Source organism: Anolis sagrei, chromosome 2, assembly GCF_037176765.1.
Source record: "Anolis sagrei isolate rAnoSag1 chromosome 2, rAnoSag1.mat, whole genome shotgun sequence".
Classification (NCBI taxonomy): Eukaryota; Metazoa; Chordata; class Lepidosauria; order Squamata; family Dactyloidae; genus Anolis; species Anolis sagrei.
In genome coordinates this window covers 258,168,024-258,191,385 of record NC_090022.1, presented here as the reverse complement: position 1 = coordinate 258,191,385, position 23,362 = coordinate 258,168,024, and the positions used below count along the sequence as shown (strand labels likewise).

At 35.1% G+C, this 23,362-nt stretch overlaps 1 protein-coding gene across 1 annotated transcript in view; it reads left to right on the top strand.

Annotated features, from left to right (window-relative positions):
- RASA1 (RAS p21 protein activator 1) overlaps nt 1–23,362 on the top strand; it is a 53,047-nt gene that overhangs the window by 11,912 nt on the left and 17,773 nt on the right. Inside the window, exons 2-13 of the mRNA XM_060761747.2 lie at nt 1,258–1,410; nt 2,623–2,758; nt 4,360–4,430; nt 6,826–6,943; nt 8,268–8,299; nt 8,985–9,037; nt 9,814–9,964; nt 16,721–16,799; nt 18,039–18,159; nt 18,772–18,928; nt 20,229–20,316; nt 22,631–22,708. Of these exons, the coding sequence (XP_060617730.2) occupies nt 1,258–1,410; nt 2,623–2,758; nt 4,360–4,430; nt 6,826–6,943; nt 8,268–8,299; nt 8,985–9,037; nt 9,814–9,964; nt 16,721–16,799; nt 18,039–18,159; nt 18,772–18,928; nt 20,229–20,316; nt 22,631–22,708 (1,237 nt within the window). The remainder of the gene's footprint in view (nt 1–1,257; nt 1,411–2,622; nt 2,759–4,359; nt 4,431–6,825; nt 6,944–8,267; nt 8,300–8,984; nt 9,038–9,813; nt 9,965–16,720; nt 16,800–18,038; nt 18,160–18,771; nt 18,929–20,228; nt 20,317–22,630; nt 22,709–23,362) is intronic.

Sequence of the window (23,362 nt, the reverse complement as noted above, 5' to 3'; positions counted from 1 at the left end):
CCAGAATGTTGGGGTCAGGAATTATCAACATGGCGTCAAAGAAGCTATGGAAGTCTTGCATCATTGTCTGGATGCCGTAAGGCCTGGTTGTGTGTGAATTAATCAAGACAAGATAAAAACAATTATTCTGGGGTTGGGATTACAGCCTATCATGGGTGAGATTGCATTCCCTCTGAATGATCAGGATCATATATTTGGGGTGTTTTTAAATCTAATTCTAATTCATGTAGCTATTGTGCCTAAGTTTGCATTTGCCCAGCTTTGGATTGGTGGTGCTGACTGTGACATTTCCTAGGGAGGGCAAGTTTTGTCACAGTGTTTCATTCCTTAATTACAATCTGACCAGTGAGGTTCTATGTAGAACTTCCCTTGACAAATGTTTTTGGAAGCTAGAGCTAATGCAAAATGCTTTAGCCACAATGATATGTTGTGTGATATAGAGTCCATCTATATATCACTAACGTTTTCAAGAGCTGTGGCTTACTATTTGTTTCCAGGCTTAATAGAAGATGCTGCTTTTGACATAAAAAGCCCTAAGCAGCTTGGATATCTGAAATACTTCCTACTCCAATATGATCTGGAAACTCTCTTGCATTTCTTGCTATTCTGCAAGGCTGGGTTCACATGACAGAGTTTTCTTTGTAAAAGCCATCAGTTCAACTCCCTCTCAAGTGAAGTTGAATTTCTGGCAAGCAGCTAAACCTGTGTTTCATGTGGTTTTTGATTCTTAAATATGTTTTAACTCACTCTAAAAACCTTTTAAAGAACTGCTTTACTCTTCCTCTGAAGATTCTAGCCACAGATGCAGGTGAAACCTCAGGAGAACATGCTGCTTAAAACACAGCCATACAGCTCAGAAATCCAAATAAGTTTATATCAATTTTCGTTCTACAAATTGTCTGTAGGAAAACCATTGTATTGGAAAGTTTTCAGACAGTAGTTCACCTCTCATCTTTATTTTATACTGATCATTATCCAACACCAACAAGTCTTTATAAGTCAACCATTTCTCTTTCACGGCAATTTCCCTTCTAAACAGAGCTTCATGTGGAGAACACAATGATTTCTGCTGTAATATCTTTTCTTATACTTATTCCACACATTTAATAGCTATTTCCTTATTTGAGTCTGCCTTTATTATTAATTTTAATTTCTTGTGACCTAACTTGTGATACTTTTGTGATTCCTGGACATTCCAATCTGCATTTCTATCAATCAAATGGTAATAGATAGTTTTCTTTCTGGTTTGCTTTCTAGGTGGTATCATGGGAAGCTTGACAGAACAATTGCAGAAGAACGCCTTCGGCAAGCAGGGAAACCTGGAAGTTACCTTATTCGAGAGAGTGATAGAAGGCCTGGATCATTTGTCCTCTCATTCCTTAGCAAAACCAGTGTTGTTAATCACTTTAGGTGAGTGTTTGATTTAATGTTTTTGAAGTAGTTGACTCTTTATGAAATACTGTTTTAAAACATGAAATTAGAATTTTAGGTTGCTTTTATTTATGATTGAGAAACTTGTTTTCCTCACCCCAAATATTAAAGAAGAACATTAGCAGTAGAAATAACTAGGATTGATTATTTCTACTGCACCTATTTCTAGATGAGCACATTGGATGTAATATTGGAAAGGAAACAGGAGGAACAGTGGTTTGAGTTCAGTTAAAGTGCTCTTCAGTGGGTCTTAATTGAAAAGCTATATTTATGCCAGTGAGCTAGAATTATTTCTTCCTTTTTATGAGGAACCAGTAGCCAGTGATTTACATTGGTCCATGGACCACCTCTTTGAATAGATAGTAATGTTTTTATGTAAATGTTCAGTTATTACAAATACTAGATATCTTCATGGGCCTTCATTTGCACTCTGAAAGGAAAACACCTCAGTAAGTTAGATGAAATTGCAGGGGTTGGTAACCTTGTGTGATTTGCTAGGGATCTGTCCCTTACCCTGATTAATATGCTTTTTCATCTTTCAAAACCATATGGAAAGAAGGACTAGAAAAGTTGACATGGGTTTATGGAATCCAGGTTGTTTTTGTATCCCTCAGTCCAAACATTTTTTTCCATGTAGCAGAATCAGGCCATAATTTTCTGCCTGGTCTGTGTTAGGTTTTTTGTTTTTTAAAAAGTAATTTCTCACTAAAACAGTAGCCTGTCTTTGAGAGGAGATATCTCTTTTTCAGAAGTTGCTAAAACAAATAAGAGGGGTTTTTTTGTTTTTGTTTTTTAGAGTTCAGAGCATTAGCATATGATTTCATAGTATGTGTCTTTCCTTTTTTCTTTTTGGAACTATTAAACAACCGGCTATATTGTTTAGTGTGAATATCTATGCAGTTCATAATGCTTAAAAATTACAGTTTTAAATTCACACTTTGAAGTTATCTTCCTCAAATTGTGTAATCCAGATGCTTGGATAACTACAATTTTATTAGTCTCAGCCAGCATGACGAAAGACCAGGTATTGTGGCACTTGTAGTCAAAACATTTAGAGGCCACTAAATTGGAGAGCTGCATTAAAGTTTGAGAAGTCTATCAATAAAGTCTAATACTAAAGTACACATTTTGGAATATATTGAATTACTATTTATTAATACTACTAATCTTGATCTTTTTTCTCTCTCACAGGATTATTGCAATGTGTGGTGACTATTACATTGGTGGACGACGATTTTCTTCACTCTCAGACCTAATAGGCTATTACAGCCATGTGTCTTGTTTGCTTAAAGGAGAAAAATTGTTGTTTCCTGTGGCACCTCCAGAGGTAATTTGCTTTTTAAAAGAAAAAAAATAAATTCACATGTTAATTTACAATATTTAAAAAGTGCACTAATTTTACAATATGTAGTAATTGATATATATTAGCAACTAATTGGACACTATTTATAAAAATATTTGATGACTTCAATGATAAAAGACTTGCTTTTAAAACTGAACAAACATCAAACCATCTCAACAGAGATTCCAAACTGTATACAGGCAATCCCTCAACTTACAAATTACTCATAGTTACAAATGGGGGTAATACAACAAGAAGTGAGAGAAATCAACCCCTTGGAAGGGAAATTCATTCTGAAAGGGTTATCAGGGGACAGGGTATCTCCACTGAAGAGTTTTGACCAGTCCTTGTTTCCACAACAAGCCAAATATTTGAAAATCCAATTATCAGAGAGACAGAAAGTGAGGGGGGATCTTCTGAACATGGGCACAGGCAGCAAAACAAACACCACAACAGGGGTGTTACCCTTCCTTGTGCTATGCATAGCTTTATATAGAGTGGGGGGGGGGATGGAGGCAGGCTGGAATTACGCTTTACAATGTACCTGTTTTGACTTACAATCTAAAACAACTTAAGAACAAACCTGCAGAACCTATCTTGTTTGTAACTTGGGGACTACCAAATATGACAGTATATGCAATTTTCATAAGAATATCATTTGAGAAGATAAACTTCACCTAATATAGCTCTTTTCTTACATACATTGACCAAGATCACAGACACATGATCTTGTAATTTTTCAGTCATATTTGCGCTTGTCAATGATTAAACATAATCCCCTAAAGCTATTTTTTAAGTGAGGTACACACCAACTGAAGGGTTTCCAAGGCAATCTCCTGGCCATGAGCCATGAGCTTTGTTCACCTTAAGGGTCTCTCCAGCTGCCTAATGGAACAAACTACAGAGAGCACTGCAGTCACATTTCCCAAGGCCACACTCTGAGATGCCTTATAACAGAATGCAAACCTGTATATTTTGTTATGTTTCATAGAGTCTTGCAATCTTAGAAGGGGCTGCAAGGGCCACCTAATCCATCCCCTGTCATGCAGGAATACACAATTCTAGCACTCCTAGATTTCCCTCTTCCATTTCTTTACATATATTTTAAATCTCCATTCATCTTTAAGATTTTTCTTTGTTTCTATAGATGCATTCCACTGTTTGCATTGGAATTATTTGCAACTGTGCCTTTCTTTAAGAAACACCTATGCATTGTGAAGGAACACCCATGGATCAAGAGGGAAAGTCATGAATAATTTCATACACAGTTTCCCTATATGAGTTTGGTTTGATATTTATTCTGTTTTAATGACACATTTGGTCTTACATGGTTTTAACACCAGTAATTTGATTTACGTACAATTGTCCTTGTTGATTCTGACTGTTGCATCCTGAGCCTTGTATTTTGGTCATTGACCAAAAACTATGACTTTCATGGTTTGTAAAGGTGCAATTTTTAAATTAAACATAGGAGTCACCTGTTAGGTCAAAAACTGGTATTATTGATTTAGAATATTATTACTGTATTGGATCTTTTGTCTTGAAAACTATATTGCTTCCTAGCAGAATACCTTTGTTTTTTGTAGCCAGTGGAGGACCGCAGACGAGTCCGAGCCATTTTGCCATACACTAAAGTGCCAGAAACAGATGAAATAAGGTATAGTTTGAAAGAATTCTTAGCACAATGGTAAATTACATTTTAATTTGTGGTCACATTCTTAGCACAATGGTAAATTACGTTTTAGTTTGTGATTCCAAAATAAGCTTGAAGAAATGCACACATATATTCAGGATTGTATTTAAGCAGGCCTCTTCAGCTTGCAGCCCTTCAGGTGTTTTGTGCATCAACTCCCAGAATTCCTGACCATTGACCAAGCTGGTTGGGGCTTCTGGGAGATGGTGTCTCAAACACCTAGAAGAAGGCTGCAAGTTGAAGAGGTTTCACTCAAAGCATACAGGGTTTTTTGAATGTGGGTTTTATAGCTTTATGAATCCTGTTCAGCTCAGTTGAATTTAATAAGTAGACCCTTAGAGGATAGTACTTTTAGCCATTGTAATATCTTCAAAGATAGTCTTTGGGAGGTTGTGTCTCATATCTTCCGCACAGATATGTATTTTCTCTCCTGGATATGTTGCTTAATATTGATGTTGTGTTATAATGTTAATTTCACAGAAGTCTTGAAATGGGCTAATTTCGTTAAGGAAATAATTTCCTAACAACCTGGTGGATTTTCTAAAGAGTATTGGGTTACATCTAGAAATAAAATGTTGTATTTAGATTTAGATTTATTGATCTGTAAAAAGATGAAAGAACACTACTTTTTATCGTAACTGCACTTAGCAACACCCAGTAATGTAGACTGATGATGTGACTGGGGGAAAAACATAACTGAATGTTTCACATAGTATTGTGTCATCAAGATAAAATCTACAGAGAAAGAGCAAAGGACATAGCATATAAACAAACTAAAACCAATTGCATAATAAGAGTGTGAAAGACTAATGTTCTTAAAATTATTGGAAAATTAAAAAGGCCTGACTGGTGCTGAATGCATCAATACTGGTTCTTGATGAGCCTCACTAGAAAAGGCATTCTAGAAAGCCATCTGTCATGTTGCCACCCATTTCACCTCATTTAATGATTTGCAAATAGAACTGCTTGAGATCTTCACCTTAGGGTCTCAAGAGATGGAAATGAAGGAAGATACTCCCACTGATAACATAGTACCCCTTTGCACTGCATTTTCCAATTATGAAGAGGTCATTTTGTAATATCAAAAAGGTACATGATAGTTTAAATGTGACTGTTGTATAATCTGTAGTGGGCTTTATAGATACAAGACATCCTAAGTTTGTATGTGCACACACAGACACACATATGGTTGCAGAAGCAAGACATTCATAAACAGTGGTCCAAATAGTAACAAAATGGGAAAGTAGGAAGAAGTCATGTTTTTATGTAGTGTATATACTTCGAGTATACTTCGAGTATAACGAACCTAAATATAAACTGAGACACCTAATTTTAGCACAAAAAAACTGGGAAAACCTATTGACTTGAGTATAAGCCGAGGTTGGGAAATTCAGCAGCTACTGGCAAATTTCAAAAATAAAAATCGATACCAATAATATTACATTAATTGAGGCATCAGTAGGTTGAATGTTTTTGAATATTTACATAAAAATGTAATTTAATGTGCTTACATATCCTTCCAATAATAATAGAGTAAAATAATAAATGTAATAAAAATAGTAAGAGTAAATTAATGTAAATGTAATAATAATTATAATTATAATAAATGTAATAAAATAATATTAAGAGAGTAAATTAATGTAAATTTAATAATAATTATAATAATAGAGTAAAATAATAAATTTAATAAAAATACTAATAACAGAGTAAAATAATAAATAACCTTGACTCAAGTATAAGCCGAGGGGAGCCTTTTCAGCCTAAAATGGGGGCTAAAAAACTAGGCTTATACTCGAGTATATACAGTAATTTCAGATTTATGGAAGCTGAGATGCATTTGGCATTTTATATTTATATAACTATATTAGTCCTATTGTTACCCCTCAGTAATTCCTGCTATTTAGGCCTATCTTCACAAGTGGTTCCTATGCTTATGGAGGATAACATTTAATGTATTTGAGGAAATAACATCAATTCATAAAAGCTTATTCAACCGTACGTTTGTTAGCATTCTAAATGCCAAAGTGTCATCTCACTTTGACTTCTCTTTGATTCCTTCCTTAAAATGATACATTGATATGGTTCTACAATTTATGCTTTTATTATATGTATTTTTCTGTCTTCTAAGATAGAAATCTTACCAAAGCAGCCTAATTAAGATTAAACATGTCTTAAAAAGAAAACAAACTATATAAATAAATAATACAACTTTCCCTAGCGTTTGGGATGAGCACATTTTAAGAGGTTTATTTAATTTCCAGAAACACCTAAGCTTGTGATGAAGTATACAATAACATAGCTTAGCATAAGTATATATAAATTTGATTGATTATAACAGAAACTTGTTTCATGATTATAGCTTTCTTAAAGGAGATATGTTTATTGTCCACAATGAATTAGAAGATGGATGGATGTGGGTTACAAATCTACGTACAGATGAACAAGGCCTTATAGTAGAAGACCTAGTGGAGGAAGTGGTAAGTTATTGTATACTATAACACACTGTGATTTCGGATTTAAGTTAACTGTGGAAGTATAAAAATGAGTACTTCATTGTTGGAAGTTTTCAGTTGCTTATTACTTTGAGTTACTGTGAAATACATTGTTCAAATTGTAATGTATTTCTTATTTATGGGAATAGTTGAAGTGTTATCATCAAACCCTGGATTTTCTCTCCTGTCCTTGTACACTCTGGCTAATGCATTCCTTCCAGGTCAGCATTTAAAGCAGCAAATTACGCTGTGTCTTTGCTGTGCATCTATAAATTGAAACCAGATAGCTGTACAAAGGACAACCATAGTTTGACAAGTCCAAGAATGGCAGTCTGTTTTCCTGGAAGCCAGGAAGGAAATTTTTTATAAAGTGCATGCAACACCAGGACACATTGTTATAGTTCTGATTGTGATTTGACATTGTATATGATATTATGAACCAAATGAGAGTTACCAAAATAAGAACTACAGTTCGGATTGTCTCTGTACTTTATGTAAAGTAATATTCCATTGCAGCTGCAAGGAACAATTTTTTTAAAACTTTGACAAATTTGTATGCCTAGAGATGAATAAATTTTTTAAAAAACTTTCAGTTAGGGTTCTCATCTGTGGCATTAGGGGTATGGTTATTTTTTATGATTTTGGGAAAGGAGTTACGGATGAGTGTTGTGGTCTTGGCAAGCCATTACTGGCTCTATAAAAGTTAGGATTCAATCTATCTAAAATGGGTTAGTGTGAAAGGTTAGGGGGCTGTATTAGCCCCTCAGTAGACCTTGGAGGATCTTTCCCTCATTGTATGTTTTCTGCCTTAAAATGTTGTAAATGTCCTCTATGGGGCATGAGGTGCTTTTTCACCATTGTTGGGACATTTCTGGGTCATTGTAGGCCCACATGAGGTTCAAGAAGACATATAAATATGGTAGAAGTGCCTTCTGCATCTTCTGGAGGGCTTTTTGGTACCTTGGGGCTACCTGTAAGCTGTGAGCCACATTTTACCCACCTCGATCTTAAAAGTATATTTACAAATCAAGAGGAAGTATTTTTTCAAGGAGCATGGTTTGTTAGTATCCCCTACCGTTGCACTACATAAGCTTTCCTGGCATTAATGTTGATTTTACACTTTGTAATTGAATGTGAACTAGATGCGCATAAGAGTGCAATGTCAATTTGTGAGACCTTGCTGTTCCAAATTTCAAATTTTGTTTATACTGAAAAATAGCATATTAAAAGTTGTAGAATACTTTATCTACAGTCAGTTGCTTGTATTGCTTCACTGTCATTGTATCTTTTTGTGATGTATTTACAATAGAGCCGAGAGGAAGATCCACATGAAGGAAAAATGTAAGTATGTTCTTTAGAATAAGAATGTCTCCTACCGTTTTTCAATAAATGCTGTGTTAGAAGTCTGAATCTTGATTTTTTTAAAAAAAATACTAAGTACACAATTTTAAGGAGCAGAGTACATTGAGATACAGGTAGCTGTGTTCAGATAAGTTCAGTTCTAATTTAGGGTACAAAGATAATTGTTTCCTGAAGAAAACATTTTATTTGAATATAGATTGGTAAAAATTATCTGTGTTGCTTTATTTAATTTAAAATGGATGGGGTCATAGTGAAAGGATTTATGACTGCTACAGTCTTGCGGGAAAGTCACCTTCAATTCTAATCTTAGGGGGAAAATAGGGGATAAGTGTGTTAACCCCCTATTTATTCTCCCAAGATTGGGATTGAAGGTGCCTTTCTAATGAAATGATTACAGTATAGTTAGAAACATATAGTCTTCGTTAAAATAAAATGTAATTGCTTTTGAGTTGTTGCTGAACATATCTTACTACAAACCGTGTTACAGGAAAAGTTTATTGATATGTATTATTTTTCAACAATAATGATTATAATAAATTCTACCATCAGAATATGACTGACTGATCCTCTGGGTTTTTTCTGTTTATTTGGCTGTTCATTTGTGCAGTGATCTTTAGGACAGAATAAGTGATGTTGTATTTTCATCTTTTTTCTGTGTTTTCAGATGGTTCCATGGTAAGATTTCCAAGCAAGAGGCATATAGCTTGCTGATGACAGGTACATGCTTTGAGTAAATGTTACTAATATATTATCTATTGTCAATACACTGTTTAAACAGAATTCTTGTAAAGCAGTATAAAGGAAAACCAACTAATGCAGAGATAAGATTCACTTGTTTCAATATTATGCTTAGATGGTCTGTGAAAGTAAAGTAAGGTTTCTAACTTGCTAAACATTTCAAAATGAATAGAGCCATTTGTGGCATCGGTCATATGAATGAGTTGTTTATTGTACTAATTATAGTTTATGACATCAAATAATATACATCTTTTGAAAGTACAGTATACACTTTCCAATATGAACATTAAAACTTATTATATAAACTGGCTCTTTCAAATTACAGTAGCAGTGACAATCCCCGTAGGCATGATAATAATAATAAAATCTGATTTGTATTATCCCAAACTGTTTCAATTTCCATTTCTAGCCTCCGCTGTGGACTTTACAAATTTAGCTTGGATCTTTTGGGCTGCAACTGCAAATGTGGCGACCTTTAATGTTATATTTTTAGAATAATCCGCTAACAGGTCACAGATAACTGCTGACTGTTGCCATAGGTCATATAGGCCTCCCTTCTTTTCAGAAGGCCTTATGCTGTGGTCATTTAATAACTAACAGAATTCTGTGAGAACACTAACTTCTTTGCAGTTGGCTACATTTTCACTATACATACCATGTACTGTATGAGTTCAATGAAAAGAGAAATTACATTATTGGAAGAGCACTAATCACCCTTTAATTTTTATTTATTTATTTATTTATTTTGCAATTAGTTGGTCAAGTGTCAGGTTTTCTTGTGCGACCTTCTGACAACACACCTGGAGATTACTCTCTGTATTTCCGTACCAGTGAAAACATACAGCGCTTTAAAATTTGTCCAACACCAAACAACCAGTTTATGATGGGGGGACGGTACTATAACAGGTATGTCGTAAACAGACCTCAGTATTCTACAAGTTATACTGTTGTTATGTGTGTTGCCACTTGTTTTTGGTATGTAATTTTTCTTTGTAATGCAAATATTGTATTTATAAATGGCTCTTAGTCATGAATCAAACAGTTCCAGAATTCAGCAAATATGGAACAGGTAAAATATGAATAATGTATCTGAGATCCTTAGAGGTAATCTTTTAAAAAGGATTGAATTTTCCTACTGCATAACGTGTATGCTATTTGACCATAGAATTTTACTATTGATGTGAAAGGAATGTTAGGACTGGAAAGTGTTTTCAACTGATATATTCCTACCTTTAAATAAATTTTATTTTCAGGTTCTAAAAGACTTGATATGACAGTCAATAATAATATATTTGAACAGCTCTTCTTAGTAGTGATAAGTTTAGCTCTTAAAGGAGGTGACTGTTGCACTAACCCACTGATGATGGAAGTTTCCAAACCTGAACCAGGGAGTTGATGTCCATCCCGACCGAGAATTTCTCTCGCTTTCAGCTTGACTTCTGAGTGGTTAGAGACCGTGCAGCTGGTGTGACTGAGAAAGTGTCAAGTTCTTCTAGTCATTGGACTGTCATAGGACGTCAAGTGGAAGATGGTATAAGGCTAAGCAATTGGATCCTTTTGCATATCCCACATACAACCTACTTGAGTACGTTCTTCATTAAATCTGTCTGGCTTCCAGACATCCTCATTGCAAATCCAGCTAGAAGCAGTTTCAGCTTTTGTGAAGGTAAACTGTCTTTTGCCCATTCTCTAGTTGTCTAGTTTATTAGGGTGTGCCATAGAAACCTCCCATTTGAAAACTTTGACAAAAATAGATCAGGATTCCAAAATTATGTTCTATTGTTCAGTAAATGAAACCATCTCCTTATGGTTGGATTTATGTGACTTAATATACTGAGAAAAGACATTTGTATTTATGTGTCTTGACTACAATTTTCTCAGCTGGAGGTATCTTGAATGGTACGGTATAGATTTTAGGTATGCTTAAATAGTTGATTCAAGCATCCTCAAACTATGGCCCTTCATCCATTTGGGCATCCAACTCTCAAAATTTCTGACCATTGAATAAACTGCCTTGGGCTTCTGAGAGCTGGAGGCCCAGAAAACTGGAGAGTCGCATTTTGAAGATGCCTGCATTAATGAATCTGAAAGTTTTCTCATTGGTCATTATGAAATTGAAAATTCAAACCTATTTTTCCCTGTAACAGATCTTGGTTTAGGTATCGAATATAAAAACATTGGTTTAGTTCCAAATGATTGATCAGTGAGGGACAAGAGGCTTCTGCTTGTGCAAGATCATCTCTTGAACCCCATCCACACCTGTCTGCTGCAAACACTTTTTAAGAGCAAAGGAGTGGAGGTTACTGAAGTCCCATTGCATTAATGGAATTCCACTAAGTATTTAGCTACTTATTTTCCTGGCTCGACAGGTGTACACGTGAAAAAGACCTTGGAGTCCTTGTTAAACACGAGCCAACAAGTTAGACAAGAGCCAACAATGTGATGCTGTAGCTAAAAAGGCCAATGGGATTTTGGCCTGCTTAAATAGAAGTATAGTGTCTAGATGCAGGGAAGTCATGCTACCCCTCTTTTCTGCCTTGGTTAGACCACATCTGTGTCCAATGCTGGGCACCACAATTGAAGAGAGATATTGAAAAGCTGAAATGTGCCCAGAGGAGGGTAACTAAAATGATCAATTGTCTGGAGAACAAGCCCTATGAGGAGTGGCTTAAAGAGCTGGGCGTGTTTAGCCTGCAGAAGAGAATATGTGAGGGGAAGTCATAGGAGGGAGCAAGCTTGTTTTTGCTGCCCTGGAGACTAGGATGCGGAACAATGGCTTCAAACTACAGCAAAGGAGATTCCACCTGAACATTAGGAAGAACTGTTCAGCAGTGGAATTCTCTACCCCGAAGTGTGGTGGAGGCTTCTTCTATGGAGGCTTTTAAACAGAGGCTGGATGGCCATCTGTTGGGGGTGCTTTGAACATGATTGTCCTGCTTCTTGGCAGGGGATTGGACTGGATGGCCCATGAGGTCTCTTCCAATTCTATGATTCTCATTTTTACCCTTCATGTAGCACTAGTTCTCTGGTAATTTTAATTCTTGAAACTACAGGAAGGAAAGAGAAGGGCTTTATAACAGTTGGCAGTACATTTTGGGCATTAGGGGAATTTTGATCTCTTTGTAGCTACTGTTGTCACTGTTTATAGGTAGGGAAGTTAGATAAATGAATGCTTTAATCAGTATGATAAACCTAACTCACACAATTAAGACAACATTTTAAAACAGTGGTGGACAATGTGTGGTGTTCCGGACTTCAGCTCCCAGAGTTCCTGACCATTGAGCAAACTGACTTGGTTATTCACCACTGTTTTAAAATAATTTCATGAACATGTTATTTCAAGAAAAAAGAAAAGAAAAGAAAAAAGATTATAGTTAGCAGCATGATTAACTCGATACAGTAGTTCCTTTGGAAAAGGCCAGTTCAGAAAGACAAGTTGTAGGAAAAGAAAAATTTTCAGTTGTTATTTCCACTTTCATGTGGATATCTAGGGCAATACGAGATGCCAAAAAGAAGCTCTAAATGTGACAAAAATAATTAATTGCCTTTAGATAGTTTTGAAATGTTTGTAGTAGAGTTGCTTGGAATTATAAGTAGAGAAACTGAAAAAATATTTAAAATCTAAATTGAAGGGGTGCTTTAAAAATACAATGTTCCTAGTAATTTTGTTAATACTGATATTTTAAGCAAATTACAGCTTGCACAGTTGTTAACTGGGATATTAAAGTGGGGTTTGTGGTATTGTATTTGGAAGAAACTTTCCTGTGAAATACTCAACTGTTTGTTTTTTGATAAAGACTAAATAAATAGATACCATTTGCCCTTCTGATCTACAATTTTCATTTTTGAATTTTTAATATTTTATTTTTCTAAGCTATGCCTAGGAAAAAAATAATGCTGCATAGGAGACTGTAAAAAAACCCCACTTTTTGATTCCAATAATATCCTGCCATCTTGGCAAATTGTCATGTGATTGGCAGCACCCATTTTCCTTATAAAATTACCCAGGAAATATTCTGGCACCAGATAAATAGCTGTCTGTAAAATTTTATAAGACTGAGATCACATGATCTAGGATATGAAAGAGGATAATATGTACTGTATAATAAACAGTATATATTGATAACAACTCAGAATATCCTACTTGTTACTCATGAATAACAAACAATATCATTTTTCTAATGTGTTACTCCCAGCATGATTTAGCTTTAAAAATTGAAATGAGTAAGTTTCAAACTCTAACCAAAGTAACATTCCTGAATTATGTACAAACACATGTTCATGAAAACATTGTTATCATTGAAAGTAACAGTGTTGGATATCTTCAGCACTGTAGACAGTGTTGCCAATTTTCAAAAAAGGACATCTCCCCCAAAGAATCCAAAAAAATGAATAACTTTCCATGCATTATTTTCAAGCCCTGTTATATCGAAAGGGTGGGGAATGAATAGGGAAGAACTAATTTTAGTTTTGCCAATGTCTTGTAAGTTTATGAAAATGGATTATTTATTTTTCTGTGTGCGTCCAATTTCTGGGATATGAAAGTATCATGGCAGCCTTTTTCTTTCTGTTTTTGTAACTGTCTGCTTTAGAGGTTTGTCTAATCCCGCTGCTCTTTTAGGACTGAGTTTCTTTACAAAATTACAAGAGATATGGACAGTATCAACCTTTTAAAACTAGTATTTAGCATTTCAAGAAAATAGTTATTTTTTTCCTTGTAGTAAATTTAAGAACACTCAATATTTTTGACAGAACTAGTACTTTTAATGTTTTTAGTTTTCAAAATTGTCAACATCGAGTCAACAAATCCTATTCTTTTAAACAAATGCTAATTGATTTATTGAGAAATTAGCTATTGGAAAGCATCTTCAAATACTATATCGGTTTCATAAATAAACCCACAAATTTTATTGACTAAGATATCCCCGAAAGAAAAGGGACAGATGGAATAGATAGATAAATAGATAAATAGTTGCTCGCTTTCTTCCCAAGGACCTGCACTGTTATTCCCCTTTGCATATTTTTTTCTCTAGCCTCGAACTTGGAGCAGCATCAAATGTTTGTAGTTACCATTGTAATTTTCCATAAAAATGTCAATCTGGACCTGTATAGTAAATTAAAAACTGTGGTGCTCAGCCATTTAGCTTTGCTGCTAAGTAAATCTATCACTGAGCATCTTCATACAATGGAACCAACCTTACAGAAGGTTTCATCCCACCCTAACAGTTTATAGCATTTGTATGAATAAAACTGCAGTACATACTTTTCATTGGACCAGATTTGTAAGTGTACTAGAAGCAAGTTTTCGAAATAACTTTGAAAGTTTCCAAAATAATGGTCTGTTTACTATTTCCTTCAGTACCTGGGTAATGTACTTGCAATGAAATATGAGCAATATGCATTGTCCATCAAATTTTATTTTTCCTTTCAATGTACTTCACATAATTAAGTTATGCTTGTTTTGGCTATATGTTGCATGTTTAGGTTGATATCGACAATGGGGAAAACAAACTCAGGATTTTATACATTGCCTGTAGTCACTAATTATATTACCATATATAATCAGGTACAAGTCAACCTCATTTATAAGTTGAGGGCAGATTTTGAAGCCAGAATCATGGATTTTGATATCACCTGTGGATAAGTTGAGGGTTACTTCTCAGAGAGGGGAAAGCACCCATTCTACTTTAGGGACTGCCATTTCCCTGACAGGCATTCAAAAAAGCCAGAAGATGCATGGTGAAGAGAACAGAGTGGGTCACTGCTTGTTTTAGGTTCCTCCAGGATGAACTAAGCTCTTCCCTTTTGCTACTCTAGACAGAGAAGAGGAGGGTTCCTGGGGTTGATTTTTTTTTTTTTACTCAGAGATGAGTAAAAAGAGTAAAATGTGCACCAAAAAGAATTTTGTTCATATGATTATAACTTATGGTATGTTGGGTTTCTTTTATAAGTCTTCCAGTTCTTTCATTAAAAAATAAATTTTCACCTGTCCCTATGTGGTAATTAGAATGCAAATATTCCTATAAATTGTCTCCACTGGGTTCCTGATATATTTGTGATTTCAAGATATTGTCTGTATGTATTGTCAAAGGCTTTCATGGCTGGAATCACTGGGTTGCTGTAGGTTTTTATTGGGCTCACCTCACAACCTCTGAGTGCCTGCCATAGATGCAGGTGAAATGCCAGGAGAGAATGGTTCTAGAACATGGCCATATAGCCCGAAAACCTACAACAACCTATTGTCTGTATAATTACTATAGCTTCCAGTGCTATAGCGACTTTTCCAGTTGTTGTGTGCCTTGTGATGACCCTAAGGGAAGCCTATCATGGAATTCTTGGCAGGAGTTGTTTCTTAGGGAGGATTTGCCTTTTCCTTCCCATAAGGCTGAGAAAGTGCAACTTTCTCAATGTCACTCAGTAGATTTCCATGGCTGAGCACAGAATTCTGAATTCTGGCCTACAGTGTCATAGGTTGCATCTGCACTGTGGAATTGATGTACTTTGACGCTTCAACTGCTGTGACCCAGTGCTGTGAAATCCTGGGATTTGTAGTTTGTTAAGACACTAGCACATTTTGGCAGAGAAGGTTAAAAAACCATGTAAAACTACAACTTTCATGATTCCACAGCATTGATCCATAACAGTTGAGGTGGTGTCAAATTCTAGATGCTAGTGTAGATGCAACCATGGTCAAACACTTAAAGCATGACACTGTTCTTATGCTTACTTGATTTCTTCCCTAGTTGTAGATAAATTAGAAAATTGGAATGGTGAAAACATTGATGATACATTATGTTATTTCCACTGATAGAACTGCTTCTATGAGTAGAGCCAGGTGTGAGGATGAAATGATAATTTCTCATCCATGTGCCATTAAAACCTGCGCCTGAGAGCTGAGAAATACTGCAGAAGGTTTTCAGGTGGTTTAGAGAGTTGCAGAAACAGAAAAAAAGTCCCATCACATTTTGGTTAATTGCTGCCACAATGTTGATATAAACTATTTTTCCCTTTGCTTGAGAATTGGCATCCTTATACTTAAAAATGTTATTATGAACCAAGGGATAATGTGTTGGAACCAGACTTAGTCATTCTGAAGAGCAGATATAAGAATCAATTGGACATACGTCAGTGATGCCTTACAAGTCATATTGACCTTGGTAAATATGATCAAATTATGTCTAAATCTGTTTCCAACCATCTTCCAGATTCTCCTTTTTTATGTGCAACAGCCATACTTAAATGCAGTGAAAGCATGCTACTGTTAGATTTTATAACTATTAGATTTTATAACTATTCGATTTTATAACTATTCGATTTTATAACTATTCGATTTTATAACTATTCGATTTTATAACTATTCGATTTTATAACTGTATTAATTCCTGGTAAGTGATTTTGTTTGGTTCATGTGTCTTTTTGCACGATTATTGAACATTGACCAATGCACTGGTCAGAATTTGATAATTTTTACATTTTGGAGATGAACTTTTTATTTACTTGTACCTCTGTCAGAAAGATAATATTAAAGAGAAGCAACTTGCAGTGATTTTTAATTTCTAACAAGGTGCAAAGAAAACTGCAAGTTTTTTTATATTCAAATATTTAAAAGGTCAATTAATTCATATTTCTCTTCTCTTATTTTTGTTTTGTTTTGTTTAACAGTATTGCTGACATTATTGAGCACTATAGAAAGGAACAAATTGTTGAAGGCTACTACCTGAAAGATCCTGTTCCAATGCAGGTAAGCAATTGTGTAAAACCTAATCTTAACAAGAAATCACATGTTATTGAATATAGAAAATAAAGAGTGGATGTGTTCATGAATACAACCCCAGAATTCAAGTGAATTTTGCTTTATCAAGAATAAGCCAGTACGTACTGGGTGCTTGTTCCTACTTGGAGCAGAAGTGGCTAAATAAACCATGGGACATTTTTCTATTGGTGGTGAGTGAACCAAGAATGCTTTCTTGTTTTTCTCTTCCACAGCAAGCCAGTGACATAATTCGGGGTTTGTTCTAGGGTTAATAGAAACTATACACTGAATTGTTTGTTGCTGGTCCACTTTAAAGATTGAATAATTCAATGAGAACCACTGGAAATTGTAAATCTTTTGTTGAAACAGTGTCTAAAAATGCCAACAAGAGAATAGAGAAGAGATATTCATCTGCTGCTGTTGTGATAATAGCATTACTACTTAAGTGAATCTTGGCAGGTATCTGAATTTATCATCTGGCTCATATCTGATACCCTAGAATTCACAGAAAGGCCTTGAAATTTGGTCATTTCAAAGTAAGAAGAGGTATTGGGTTCAGATCTCAAGATTGTTCGTTCTTAGTGTGAATGAGGCCTCAGGTATAGGAATGGATGATTGATACAATTTTTTAAAAAAGATGACTATCACGTAGGTATGTTCTAAAATTGCAGGTGAATCGTCTTTTTCCAACTTTAGGTTGCTTTCAGTTTTGAAAAGTTTTATTAGTGGCTCTGAACTATGTCACCATAGGTTATTGGGCATTATTTTGAGTTTTCAAATTGTTGTTTTTGTATGCTATACTTTATTGTATTGTATTCTTTTATTCTTTGCAATACACACTTCATGCCATATGTAAATTCCCCAAGTCCCTTTGGAGAGATGGGGGTGGGGTATAAGAATAAAGTTGTTCTTCTTGTTCTTGTTGTTGTTATGGCACCTATTTATTAATTTGGTTATTATAAAACAGAACTATTGTGATGTATACGTTTATGTTATTTTATTATGTATGTTTTACACGGCATTGAATTGTTGCATATATATGTAAACTGCCTTGAGTCCCCTACAGGGTTGAGAAAGGCAGGGTATAAATAAGGTAAATTTAAATAAATAAATTGTGAGCTGTCTTAAACTAAATGCGTTTTACTTCACTTAGAATGTTCTTTAACATCTAGAATCCATGTTGTGTTTCATTTGGGAAAAACTACTGTCTTTTGATTTCTCTCTTAGCATCAAGGACAAGTACTTAATGACACAGTAGATGGAAAAGAAATCTACAATACAATTCGTCGTAAAACAAAGGACGCATTCTACAAGAACATTGTCAAAAAAGGCTATCTCCTGAAAAAGAGTAAGACTGGTGCACAACATTGCATCCGAGGGGTGCCCACAATGTCCGGGTTTTTCCCATTTTTTTTGCCAAGGAATACTCTCAGTTTCATGGGTTCATACTCTCTCAGTTGTACATGTACACACTTCTTATATGTATAAACAAATATCATAACAGTGTTCTTTTCCTACCCATATCTATTCTCTTCTTGTTACTGAAACATCAAACCTGAATCTTCAGTTAAAGCCAGAAAAGTCCCAGAAGGGGGATACCCCCCTCCACAAAACCACAGAATAGGGGTAGGGAAAGCCTCCCTATGATCATATTTTTAATTGCCTACATGCTGTACTTATAGTGCTTTTAAATTGTTGAGGTTCATTTTTTATGTTTGTTTTTCATATTTTAACTTAAGCAGACAGGGACAGAACTTGGTAATATGAATATGCATTATCAGTTTCATATGCTATGATACGAATTGTACTCTGCTTTGGGTGAATAATGTAGCTGTGTGTGTGTGTGTGTGTGTCAAAACCAATTAAAATGTAGAAGTCCATCTAACACAGTACAATCAAACTTACATAACCATTGATTTGAAATATAATTTTGTCCATCTTTCTTCAACTCTGTTTACAGGTAAAGGAAAGCGATGGAAGAACTTGTATTTTATTTTAGAAGGGAATGATGCCCAACTTATTTATTTTGAAAGTGAAAAGCGAGCCACTAAACCCAAAGGATTGATAGACCTTAGTGTGTGTTCTGTGTACGGTGTTCATGATAGTCTGTTTGGCAGGTAAGACGATAAGTACTATTTCAGCTTGGTATAGTTGACAGTAGGCATTTTCAAATATTTGAGGGGTTTTCACATAGATGATGGAACAAGTTTATTTTCTCATAATAGTTTGCATTACAAGATTGAGAATTCAGTTTAGGATTTAAACAGTCGTTCTAATATTCTGAATTTTCTCACAGTACAAGGAGAGAGAGAGATCCATCTTGATTAAAGGCTTGCTGCCATCTATCAGGGATTCTGTAGCAGCAGCAGTATGGATTTTACTAGATGATTTTTGAGATACAGTATTTTGCAACTCCATGGAAAAGAGTTTACAAAAGTAGAAAAGAAAAAAGGGAGTAGAGGGGAAAAGAAGAGAAAGATTGAGAAAGAACTACATAGTTTCTAACCCATGGAGAGTTGGTACATGGTAAATGAATACTTGGATGGAAGAAGGGACTAACAGCGGGGGGGGGGGGGGGGGGGAACTAGAGAAAAGATACAAAATACAGCAGCGTTGAGAATGTGATGGATTTTGAAAGAAGCTAGACAAGACTTAAGTATTTCTATTAGTAACATATAAAGAAAAAATACTAAATCTGTGTCCCTTTGGATAATGTTAGATGTCAGTACCGGTTTTCTTTGCCATAGGCTATGTTGACTGGGCTAATAGGAGTTAGATATCTGACAATCTCTGGGAATGGCACAGATTCTTCACTCTGTTCTGAGATATGTTGTAGGTTAATGTGAATAATGAATTCACTAACCAATCAGTATATCATGCCTTGAAGAATTCTTGATAAAATATTTTTGCTTGATGTACTGTGTATACTTTTGTATAAGTTGACCCTCAAAACCTGGGTTGACTTAAACATCAATCAGGATAGTATTACTATCAGCCATAGTGGAACCTTAATGCATGTTCAAAAATGGTGGTGACGGCAGTGACTCTTTTAGGGCTTCGTAGCTGCACCATAAAGGATGGGTACTTCCTTCAGGCTCTCTTAGTATATACTAAGCTGTGACAGTCTGTGACCTTATTCCATGCCAAGAGATCCTAAAGGAAGCAACAGCTGCCCCTGTGCTCTCTCCATTGGCTACTTAGAGTTTCCCCACCACAGTGGAGAGAACAGATGGGATGCATGCTTCTTTCAAGCTCTGTTAGCATGATCTAAGCTTCAAGAGTCCAAAAGCCTAGTTTATGCTAAGAGAGTGTGAAGGAATCGGGACTCTTGTGCTCACTCTAGCAACTCTTCTATTGGCATTTGCTCTTTTATTAATAGTATTTTATTTTTGTTTCTGTTTTTTTTCTTTCATATAGGCCAAACTGTTTTCAAATAGTAGTTCAGCACTTTAGTGAAGAACATTACATCTTTTACTTTGCAGGAGAAACTCCAGAACAAGCACAGGTGATTTTTTTTTAATTTCACGTCAATTCTGTTAAATCACCAACATGTGTAATATTATCCTCAAGAATATTATACCTTACTTTTTATGTATTGTAGTAAAATTTACATCATGTTTACTGTTCTCTGAGGGCATGTATGAATTAAAATACATTCTGCTCAGAATCTGTTTGAGTATACAAGCTTGCAAGGGATCTTTTAAAATTGACTTTAGTGCATATTCAACAGATTAGAATCAATAACCCACATCTGCATGGAGCTATCAAAATGGGGCATTATTGAATGCACGCATGTGCCCACGAGCGCACACACACAATATAGACAGTTATTGCACTGGGGAATAGTGAATATCATGAAATAACTTTATTGAATAGAAAGTGGTAAATAGATAAAACTAGCTAATGCAGCAAAGTTGCTTCAAAACAAGTAAATAGTAGTCAAATAAGCAAGTTCCTCAGCTGGAGAAAGTAATAAAATCCAGGCTACATTTGGAAGTTCTTAAGGGGCTAGATAACACTGGATTCAGATTGCAGAAGATGACAGGGTGTGATGTCCAGCAGCCTGAAGTTCTGAGATTGCTACGAGGGAGGTTTAGAAACGGTGAAGATTCTGACTTTAAACCACACACAAACACACCAGGGAAAGGATAGTGGTGGATTGAAGGAGCTACCATATGATCGAAGAATTGGAATTGTGCATTCCTCCAGGACAGATGTTGGACTGGTTGGCCCTTGTGGTCTCTTCCAACTCCACAATTTATAAAATAAAATTCTTCCTGAAATATATTTAGGGGGGCAGAGATTAATCTTGTCTCAAATAACTCCTCAAAACCAGTTGGAGAGCATTGGAGCAACAACAAAAAACTTTCTAAAGCCAGGACATATACTTTAAAAATAATAAGATCCTTTGACAAAATACCAATTTTACAGTTTGTAGGTGAAAATGAGGTTCTCTTATTTGCCACGGTAGGCAAGTAAGTGTTAATTGGAAGTGTCCTGATTCTATTCATGACTATAGTCAGTTTAATTTATTTACGAAATTAAAAGTAAATCAGTGCTTTTAGTATAAATTAAATAGAAAATAAGTAGAAAATGTACAGATGAAGAATTGTTGGAGGCTACAGACATTGCCATTGTTGTTGCCCGTTTTTGGTCAAAAGATATTTAGCTGCTTGCGCTCTTTCTATTTTTATCTGTTTTATACTAATTTATGCAATGCTTTTGATATGAAATAAATAAATAGAAAATATTGGAAACCTGGATTTGCAATATGTAAGGTTATTCTATAAAAAGCTACATTTTGCAGTTGGGCAGCCAGGATATAAAATAACAAAAGGAGTGATACAAACTCCTCTGGTTGAGATAGGAAAACATGCCTGTATTTGGACTAAGAAAAGAAACCAGTATTGACAAATGCTCCTTTGCTTCAGCTCTTTATTATGTCTGAAACCTGTAACCAGTGAAAGAATCTTGAGAATTATATATGCATTGGGATTGTTGTATTCTTTCTTTTTGCCTCATATGGGAAAGCAGTGTGGCACCAGAGGTTGTGAAACTCAAATAAGCACGCCTGTGCTCATTGCCCAGTTGCTTGCACTTGGCTCTTCTTCCAAGTGAGAGCAGCTAACAAATCATGGACTTCCTATCCGAACCATAATGTAATGTCCAAATTTGAATGTGAATCTCCCCCAACAAGCCAGAATCATGCATCATAGTTTAATGTTGGGATATGTCTGGCATTTTTTCCTTTATTAATGAAAGTAAAATGTTGGAAAATGAGTAAGAAACAAAGTTTCTTATTATAAGTATTTTACTGGGAGAATCTGTGTCTTTGCAGTTTTGCCTACTGATTACAGGTTGAAGATGTTTATATATCACTGCAGTCACTTGTCAGGAAGACTGCTGAGTGTTTCAGTTTAGCTCTTCTGTTTGTATTGTTGAGTTGTACAAAGTTGTTGTTTTTTTCTTGTGATTAAATTGTATTAAAATAAATCTATTCAGATTCTAATAAACCAGCCTTCCCTAACCTGGTACGTACTAAGTGTTTTGACTATAGCTCGCAGACTTGTTGATCTTTGATAATATTTATTAGAGCTAACTTAGAGTTTGATGTCTTAAGACACTTGAATTGTCTGAATAATGGAAAGCGATGTTAAATTAAATGGTTAGAGTCTTTATTCAACTTCTTTACCAGGGTGCAATTTTGTATTTGCTTATCTGGGAGTAAGTTCCATTAAACTTGACACTTTTTTCTAAGCATATATTAAAAGGATTGCGCTAACAGAAAATATAGTAGTGAAATAAAATTTGTTTTGTAGGATTGGATGAAAGCTTTGCAGACATTTTGCAATTTAAGAAAAACTAGTCCAGGAACATCTAATAAACGGCTACGTCAGGTAAAGTATTTTTTTTAATTGTGATACTTTTGTTTTCAGGTTGGTTGAGGTAGCCTATTAAACATTTAATACAGTTGTGATTGATCTGGTTGTAACATTAAATTTGCTGCACTTTTTGAAAATCTTTTTGAAAAGATTTGGATGAATACTGTTATTAGGCACAGTTATTACGTTGGCTGCTTTGAACATCCATGTGTGTGGAAACAGCACTGATGACTGGCAGTCTCCAAGTTTATGAACAAGATATGTTCTGTGGATTTGTTCTTAAGGTGAATTTGTATGTAAGTCAGAACAGGTATGTTTTTAAGTGTACCCCCAGCTATAAATATAAATATTTGGATAGCATAAGGAAGGGTTAATGGCATTTGTTTTGCTCTCTGTGCCCCGTTCAGAAGACTGCACCTTACTTTCTATCCCTGTGATAATTAGATTTTGAAAAAAAATACGGATTGTTGTGGAAACAAGCTTCAGTGATAAAGCTTCAGTAGAGACACCTTTTTCCCATGATAACTCTTTCAAGAGTGAATTTCCCTTCCGAGGGGCAAATTTCTCTCACTTTCTATTGCCTCACTCTCATTCTTAAGTATGAGTCATTTGTAAGTTGGTTTTTTGTGACTTGGGAACTGCCTTATATTTACTTGCGAGATGTAAATC